The 8,998-nt window shown below is 46.3% G+C and overlaps 1 protein-coding gene across 1 annotated transcript; it reads left to right on the forward strand.

The window, feature by feature from the left end:
- The first annotated feature begins 4,628 nt into the window (after positions 1-4,628).
- Positions 4,629-7,294, forward strand: rxfp3.2a (relaxin family peptide receptor 3.2a). Its single transcript, XM_067452795.1, has one exon. It carries the CDS (start codon positions 5,145-5,147, stop codon positions 6,339-6,341), a length of 1,197 nt encoding a protein of 398 aa, XP_067308896.1. The 5' UTR covers positions 4,629-5,144; the 3' UTR covers positions 6,342-7,294.
- Positions 7,295-8,998: the final 1,704 nt, after the last annotated feature.

An 8,998-nucleotide genomic window follows, 5' to 3' on the forward strand; every position in this document is an offset into this window, starting at 1 on the left:
CTCTCTCTCTCTCTCTCTCTCTCGCTCTACATTTCCATTGCATTCCAGTAACACTTCTGACAGGATATACAGTCTGAATATCTGACCCATTTCTACAGGCAAATATTAAAGATCATCAAACTCAACAAAATGAATATCCTGAATAGACCTGTGTCCACTGTAGTGGACATTAAATTTGAGTTAATTTCCATGACATCATACACATCACAGTTTTAAGTCAGGATTTCCTTTAAAGAACACATTCGGGGCTTTGCACAGATACCAAATGTGTGAAGGTTTCACCAGGACAACATCATCTTATTGGTCTTTAAAAATGGCTGACATTAATGTGCACTCTTGTGAAAATATGATAATATTTATTATAATTTAAATCTGATTACTTTTCTATTTGTTTGTTATGAATCAACATCAAAATATGACTTTTTGTAACAAAACAGGGCATTGATTTCATTAATGTCCACTGTAGAGGACACCGGGACTTAAATCATGTTTATCAGGCATTTTGGAGACAAAACAAATGAACAGGGAAATAAATTACATATCAATATTCCTATGAAATTGTCACGTCACAGACAAAGGAAAAGGTGCGAGGACTCAAGTGCAGAGAAAGATAATTTATTACAAAATAAACATAAACTCAAAACAAAACCCACGAGGGGGAAAAACACACAATAGAATAATAAAATATAAACTTAAACAAACCAACAGAATCACAGGGAGAACGGGAGACGCAGACATTACACAAGGATCCAACACAGACTGACAAACACAAGGAGATTATAAAGGGAACAAACAAGGCAGATAATGAGGGAGAACAGGTGGGGCAAATTAACCAATAATCAGATAACAAGGGGGAGGGAACTGACAGGGACACGAGCACATGCTCAACATAACAAAACCCACAAGTGCACACACGACAGGACAGGCATGTGACATTACCCCCTCCTTAAGGAGCGGCTACCAGACGCTCCACTAGGGACGGGAGGGACAGACCCGGGCGGGACGGGAGGGACAGACCAGGGAGGGACGGGAGGGACAGACCAGGGAGGAACAGGAGGGACAGACCAGGGAGGAACAGGAGGGACAGACCAGGGAGGGACGGGAGGGACAGACCAGGGAGGGACGGGAGGGACAGACCAGGGGGGCACGGGAGGGACAGACCAGGGGGGCACGGGAGGGACAGACCAGGGGGGCACGGGAGGGACAGACCAGGGGGGCACGGGAGGGACAGACAAAGAAGGTACAGACAAGGGAGGGGTAAACAAGGGAGGAACGAGGAAAACAAAAAGTTCAGGAGGCCATGGTGGCCCACAAAGTTCGAATGGCCAGGGCGGCCCACCGAGTTCGGGAGGCCCACCCAGTTCAAGCGGCCGGGGCGGCCCATAGAGTTCAGGCAGCCAGGGCAGTGCGGGTAGAGCAGGGCGCCAGGGAGGCGCGGTGAGAGCAGGGCGCCAGAGAGGCGCGGTGAGTGCAGGGGGCGCCAGGGAGGCGCGGTGAGAGCAGCACGCTTCAGTGGCGCGGTGAGAGCAGGACGCCTCAGCGGCGCACGGAGAGCAGGACGCCTCAGCGGCGCACGGAGAGCAGGACGCCTCAGCGGCGCACGGAGAGCAGGACGCCTCAGCGGCGCACGGAGAGCAGGACGCCTCAGCGGCGCACGGAGAGCAGGACGCCTCAGCGGCGCACGGAGAGCAGGACGCCTCAGCGGCGCACGGAGAGCAGCGCGCCGCACGGAGAGCAGGACGCCTCAGCGGCGCACGGAGAGCAGGACGCCTCAGCGGCGCACGGAGAGCAGGACGCCTCAGCGGCGCACGGAGAGCAGGACGCCTCAGCGGCGCACGGAGAGCAGGACGCCTCAGCGGCGCACGGAGAGCAGGACGCCTCAGCGGCGCAGGGAGAGCAGGACTGCTCAGGGGCGCAGGGAGAGCTGGGCGCCTCAGGGGCGCAGGGAGAGCAGGGCGCCTCAGCGGCGCAGGGAGAGCAGGGCGCCTCAGCGGCGCAGGCAGGGCGTTGGGGAAACTTCTCCAGTCCAGCAGTATCCACCGGCACTGGGACCACCGGAATACGATCTGCTGGCATTGGGACCACCGGAACATGATCTGCCGGAACTGGGACCACCGGAACACGATCCACCGGCACAGGGACCACCGGAACACGATCCACCGGAACTGAGACCACCGGCACACGATCCACCGGAACTGGGACCACCGGAACTGCCTCCGGGGCTTCGGATAAAGCCCTGTGCTCCTTCCACGCATGCAGGACTGCCACCACAAAGCATCCCATCACAGCCCTCCAGGCCGTTTCCAGACTCGGGACCACCGGAACACGATCCACCGGCACAGGGACCACCGGAACACGATCCACCGGCACAGGGACCACCGGAACACGATCCACCGGCACAGGGACCACCGGAACACGATCCACCGGCACAGGGACCACCGGAACACGATCCACCGGCACAGGGACCACCGGAACACGATCCACCGGCACAGGGACCACCGGAGCACGATCCACCGGCACAGGGACCACCGGAACATGATCCACCGGCACAGGGACCACCGGCGCACGCTCCGCCGGTACTGGAACCACCGGAATACGATCCGCCAGCATAGGGACCACCGGAATACGATCCGCCGGCAAAGAGACCACCGGAATCCGATCCACCGGTACTGGGACCCCTGGAATCGGGACCACCGGAGCAGGTACGGAGGGAGCCTTTCTCCTCCTCCTCCGTTTCGGGACCACCGGAGCAGGGACCACCGGAACACGGTCCACCGGCATAGGGACCACCGGAACACGATCCACCGGTACAGGGACCTCCGGAACACGATCCACCGGAATAGGGACCACCGGAACACAGTCCACCGGCATAGGGACCACCGGAATACGATCCGCCAGCATTGGGACCACCGGCACAGGGACCACCGGCACAGGCACGGAGGGAGACTTCCTTCTCCTCCTCCGTTTCAGGACCACTGGAGCAGGGACCACCGATCTTGGGACTGCCAGGGCAGGGGCCATCTCCCTGGCAGCTCTCTCCTGCTGGCAGGCGATAGCTTCCACCATTGCCTCAAATGTGCCTCCGTCATATGCCCTTCTGAGCCACCACTCCATGGGCTCATCTAGGGCATAATTAAAAAGGTCCTTGAGTGCAGAGTCACTGAGCCTCAGCCCCTTGGCGGTCTCCAGGAACTTCTTTGCAAAATTCCTAATCTCCATTCCCTCCTGGTGAAGTAGGTGGAGGACTCGAAACCGTAGAATCCGCTCATAGTGAGGACAGGTGGTGAGCGATTCCGGGATCGAGTCCTCTCTCTGCTGAGTCCTCAACATGGTTGGATCCTTCTGTCACGTCACAGACAAAGGAAAAGGTGCGAGGACTCAAGTGCAGAGAAAGATAATTTATTACAAAATAAACATAAACTCAAAACAAAACCCACGAGGGGGAAAAACACACAATAGAATAATAAAATATAAACTTAAACAAACCAACAGAATCACAGGGAGAACGGGAGACGCAGACATTACACAAGGATCCAACACAGACTGACAAACACAAGGAGATTATAAAGGGAACAAACAAGGCAGATAATGAGGGAGAACAGGTGGGGCAAATTAACCAATAATCAGATAACAAGGGGGAGGGAACTGACAGGGACACGAGCACATGCTCAACATAACAAAACCCACAAGTGCACACACGACAGGACAGGCATGTGACAGAAATATTACATACGTTATGAAAATGTTGCCAACTATTACTCCTATTATAACACTTCTTGTTGCACCAAGAACACATTCATATGCAAATTAGATGCAGTGTATCGATACATTCAATTGAATGGGAAAATCCATTTTTACACACATATTGCATAAAGTAAAATGGTATATCAATGCATTAAGTTATATCTTTCATAACATAGTTCAGAATCATCCTTAAACAAAGTTTGTTAAAAAAAAATCCTGAAATCCCCATTGTTTTTGCCTATACATGCAATTTCATGTCATTTAATTTTTTTAACAACGCAGTCCTCATGTCAACAGACGATGTATCATAACATATGAATACAATGTAATTTTTCACAAAAACAAATTTGTCCATTTGTTTCTTATGTTCTTAACAATGCAATGACATGAAATAATAGAACATTCAAAAACATTTCTTTTATAGTTACAGTTATATATTAGACAAATCTAAAGCAGTATTACAACATGGTAATGTTTAAATGTTAATTCAATTTAAATGTATTTATTGTATTGTCATCTCACACATGATCTACCTTTAATTAAATGTAAAAATAAATGTCAATAAAATTTAAAATGTAATAAAATATCTGTGTTTAAAATGTATTGTAACAGACAATGAATAAATATTACAGAATAGAACATGTCTGGGTAATTTTAAACTCAAATGAATACATGATTATATGTTTTGCTTAAAAATAATGTATTTAATCATTAAAATCTAATATTGATATTTTTGACAATTAAGCTTTTTCCCATCAGTGCTGAAAAATGCAAACAAAAATGCATTCCAGAATCTAAATTATACATTTACTTATTATTTTACTCGTTTAAAATTCTTAATAAGAATGATATATGTAAGGATTATTCGATTCAATTTGATGGAATTTTACTATTAATTGAAATGTGTACAACTTGAAAAAAGGCTTACTTTTTAAGAGTAATATAATTTAGATTTTCGTTTGCCAATTTTTGCATTACATTAGTGAAAACTGAAGGTGAAATGTGCTTAACTATCATTAAAATATTAGATTACAGTTTTTGTGGAATCTTGTAGAATAGGCTATACATGTTTTTATCCATACTCAAATGTCTGATAAGCGATATAAAATAATATATAAAATAATAATAAAACAACAGCTATATTTATGATCTCTTTAGTAACCACGTCCCATGTGACAGTCTCCCCTATAAAGGCTGAGTGATGCTCCTCGAGCTCATTCAGGTGCGGAGAGTCCGAGGATTGAAGACCAGCGCAGATTCACGCAGAAGTTTCTCAATCTGGAAATTAAGAGTTTACATACATTAGGATCGCATGATACACCTGTAGGATGAATTTTAAGGGAACATTTGTGTAGCACATGGAATTTTATAGAAATAATATGGGTGCGTAAAGTCGTGCCATGCAGGGGAACAGCAGCGCATTGGCACCGGGTTTAGCGGCGTGCGGTCCGGCACTGGACGAGGGCGATGTGCTGTCGAACCGGACTGTCCAGAACCTGTCGCTCCGCTGCTGGCTGCAGCTGCTCTCCAAAGAGTCCGCGCTGGAGCTCTACGGCGACAGCTCGAGCATGGCCATGCGCACCGTGATCGCGCTCGTGTACCTGATCGTTTGCGCGCTGGGGCTCGTCGGAAACCTGTTGGCACTTTACCTGCTCCAGTCGCGCCACAGACTCAAGCATTCGTCCATCAACTGCTTCGTCATGAGTTTGGCCGTGACAGACCTGCAGTTCGTGCTGACCCTTCCCTTCTGGGCCGTGGACACCGCTTTGGACTTCAGATGGCCGTTTGGAAAGGTGATGTGCAAGATCATCAGCTCGGTGACCACCATGAACATGTACGCGAGCGTGTTCTTCTTGACGGCGATGAGCGTGGCGCGCTACTGCTCTCTGTCCTCTTCCCTGCGGATGCAAAGTCCCAGAACGGCCTCGGCAGAGGTCAAGTGGGCCAGCTTGGGGATCTGGCTCGTGTCCGTGGTGGCCACCATCCCTCACGCGGTGTACTCGACCACGGCCCAGGTGTCCGACGACGAACTGTGCCTCGTGCGCTTCTCGGACTCCGGTAGCTGGGACCCGCAGCTGCTTCTCGGTCTCTATCAGACCCAGAAAGTGCTTTTGGGTTTCGTGATTCCGCTGGTCATCATCTGCGTTTGTTACCTCCTCCTGCTGCGCTTCGTTCTGCGGCGGCGCGTCAGCGGAATTCCCGGCTCGGAGAGCGAGAAAGGGCGGCACAAGCGCCGCTCCAAAGTCACCAGATCCGTCACCATCGTGGTTCTATCGTTCTTTCTGTGCTGGCTGCCCAACCAGGCGCTGACCCTTTGGGGAGTGCTCATCAAATTCGACCTGGTGCCGTTCAGTAACGCGTTTTACAACGCGCAGGCTTACGCGTTCCCAATCACCGTGTGCCTGGCGCACACCAACAGCTGCCTGAACCCGGTGCTGTACTGTCTGATCCGTCAGGAGTACCGCACCGGACTCAAGAAACTGCTGTTTAGAGCCACCCCGTCCATCCGGAACCTGGCCATGCTGGTCTACAGGAGGAAGAAGGTGGCGGAGGCTCCGGCTGGCGTTGCCGTGGTGCAGATGGAGATCGGGGTGTGACTTTGCCAAAAAGGAAAAATTTACGGAGACTTGTTTCAACTTTTAAATGTATCATCGTATACCTCTGCAACACGGACTTATCAGAAATTACAGATTTGAAAAAGCATTATCATACAATACATCTGCATTACCAGTTGTACATTTGGACACACTTGTATATGTTTTTTTTCCTACTGCAAGTTTAAGGAAATTATCTATCTATCTATCTATCTATCTATCTATCTATCTATCTATCTATCTATCTATCTATCTATCTATCTATCTATCTATCTATCTATCTATCTATCTATCTATCTATCTATCTATCTATCTATCTATCTATCTATCTAAGGAGTAAATTAAAGCAGATCTAAAAGCATTAACAAGTGTCCAGCATATAAACACAAAATGATGTGTTGTAGTTTCCATTCACAACTACAGAAGTTTATCCAACAAACAGTTTTGCTTCTGAGAATCTTGAAAATGTGAAAAGAGTCATTTTTTCTAAAGCATCAATAATAGTTGAATGAGAAAGTGTGTTCCTGACTGGTAATGTGATATATGAGACCATGATATGTTTTCTGGCCACGCATCTCATACATCTCAAACAACCAATGTTTCCATAAATAAGCAGAGTTTCCAAAAGATGAGCGTCAGTACTACCCGCTGGGGTTAAAAGAGGACAGGATATTGACTGAACTTTTTGGACATTTAGAGGAAAAAGCCATGAGGAGAGAAACTGTCCTCAAGCACTTTGATCTCTAAGCATTTTCAGTGGATGTCACACGCTGCAATGAATCTTTCATCATCTACGCTGTCTTTCTTATGGAGTTTCAAAGCAATGTGTCCTTTTTAAGCAAAAAAAAAAAAAAAACCTTAAATGTGTTCCCCCTTCTGATGACACGAGTCAAAATCAATAGTTCACTCTGCTGAATTGTACATGGCTCGGTGTAAATAAAAATGTTTCAAGCTGATTGGTCTTTGGTTGATTATTGCCTTTTGTTCAAATGATAAATTCAATGAAATTGAGGAAAATTGGAGGTCGTTACTCGAGGTGCAAAATGTTTTGTCAGGTTCTCTAAAAATGTGCTTTTGTGACAGAGGCCAGCTAGTAGTAGTTGCTGTGTGAGTAAACCTCACTCCTCTGACCTCACAACCCGATCACACATAAATGCGTATAAATAGTACGAGTGTGCAATGTCGTGGAATGTATACGCCAAAACTAATTTTGGCGTGCATATGATACGCACTTTATGGCGTATATATGACACACTCTTGGGTAGGTTTAGGGTAGTGGGGTGGGGGGTTCGTATGTATAATACGCCATAAAATGCGTATCATATGCATGCGAAAAACAGCGTGGCATAGACACGCCAAAATTAGTTTTGGCGTATATATTCCACGACATTGCACACTCGTACTATTTATACGCATTTTCGTGAGAATAGCCTGGACCTCAAGAGACGCTCTAGTGACTGATGCTAGCGGTTGCAGCCTTCAGCCTCCTTGTTAGAGCGTCTGACTCTCATACCGGCGGACCCGGGTTCAAGTCCAAACAGAAGGGGTTACACTTTATGTCATAACATCTAAATCCATTTGCTGAAGTTGTTTTTAAAATGAAAATTTAACTTAATTTGAAACAATTTTGTATTGATATTCTGAATGCATGATATAAATTCCGCTTTTGGCTTTGCTGTAATGTGTGTCAGATTCATATACACTCTTCATATACCCGAATACCCGTTGCTGTTAATGCACCTTTGCTGAAATTAGGCCATTCCAGTCACCAACAAGCTCAGAGAGCGGAAATCTATTTTCTTTTTTGAAAAGATCTAAAAATTTAAAAGGTTTATTTTTAATTTCACAGATTTTCCAAAATATCTCTTTTTTGTTTCACAGAACAAAATTACTATAGGATTGGAACCACATTTTCATTTTGAGCAAACTATCCCTTCCAGAAAAATCAATTTCCAGTGTGTGAAACCTCTACCCTCCACCAAATTAAGTTTAGCCAAAAATGTATTATTATTATTTTGAGTATTAGCCCGGCTTGTAAACAGGTCAAGGGCAAGAATAGGAATATGATGATGGGGTTTCTATGACATGCGTCTCGCTTGATGAAAGCTATAAAGCATCACACACACAGAATAATAATGCAATGAAACATGAACACGGTTCCCTTTGGAGAAAGATTTCACTGCTATATGCATGATCGTGACCCATCATCTGACGTTCATTATTGTGAGCTGTCAGTTTTGTTTAAGTCTTCTCGTCTCTCCACATGCTCATAGATTTCATGTGAGAAGCTCAAAGTCAGGCCATAAAGAGCTCTTCATTAATCATGTCTGTCAACTGACAATACAATTCTTCACTCTTGCGTCTGTTTCTGCAAATCAGTTTCTGATTTTACAGCTGTGACTGAAGGGTTCATTTTGAGGAGATTCCCCACTACTAAAGCACATTGGGTTCTGAGAAAAACGCTATTTATGCAATGAATTATCATTATTATAATAAAACAAACCCCAATATCCGGATGATTTTTATATTTTTAATTTTAAATATTATATGCATTTAAATCAAAATATTCAGATTGAGATTATGCCTATGAATTTTAAATGAGTGGCATGGCATTGCTTTATAGCAGAGCTGACAGCTGCTTTATTTTGGGGTTCTGCGGT

This window comes from Pseudorasbora parva, chromosome 9, assembly GCF_024679245.1.
Source record: "Pseudorasbora parva isolate DD20220531a chromosome 9, ASM2467924v1, whole genome shotgun sequence".
In the NCBI taxonomy this organism is placed as follows: Eukaryota; Metazoa; Chordata; class Actinopteri; order Cypriniformes; family Gobionidae; genus Pseudorasbora; species Pseudorasbora parva.

What these genes read in the sequence shown, in the direction of transcription:
- rxfp3.2a (XM_067452795.1), top strand. Translation starts at nt 5,145, where the DNA reads ATGCAGGGGAACAGCAGCGCATTGGCACCGGGTTTAGCGGCGTGCGGT.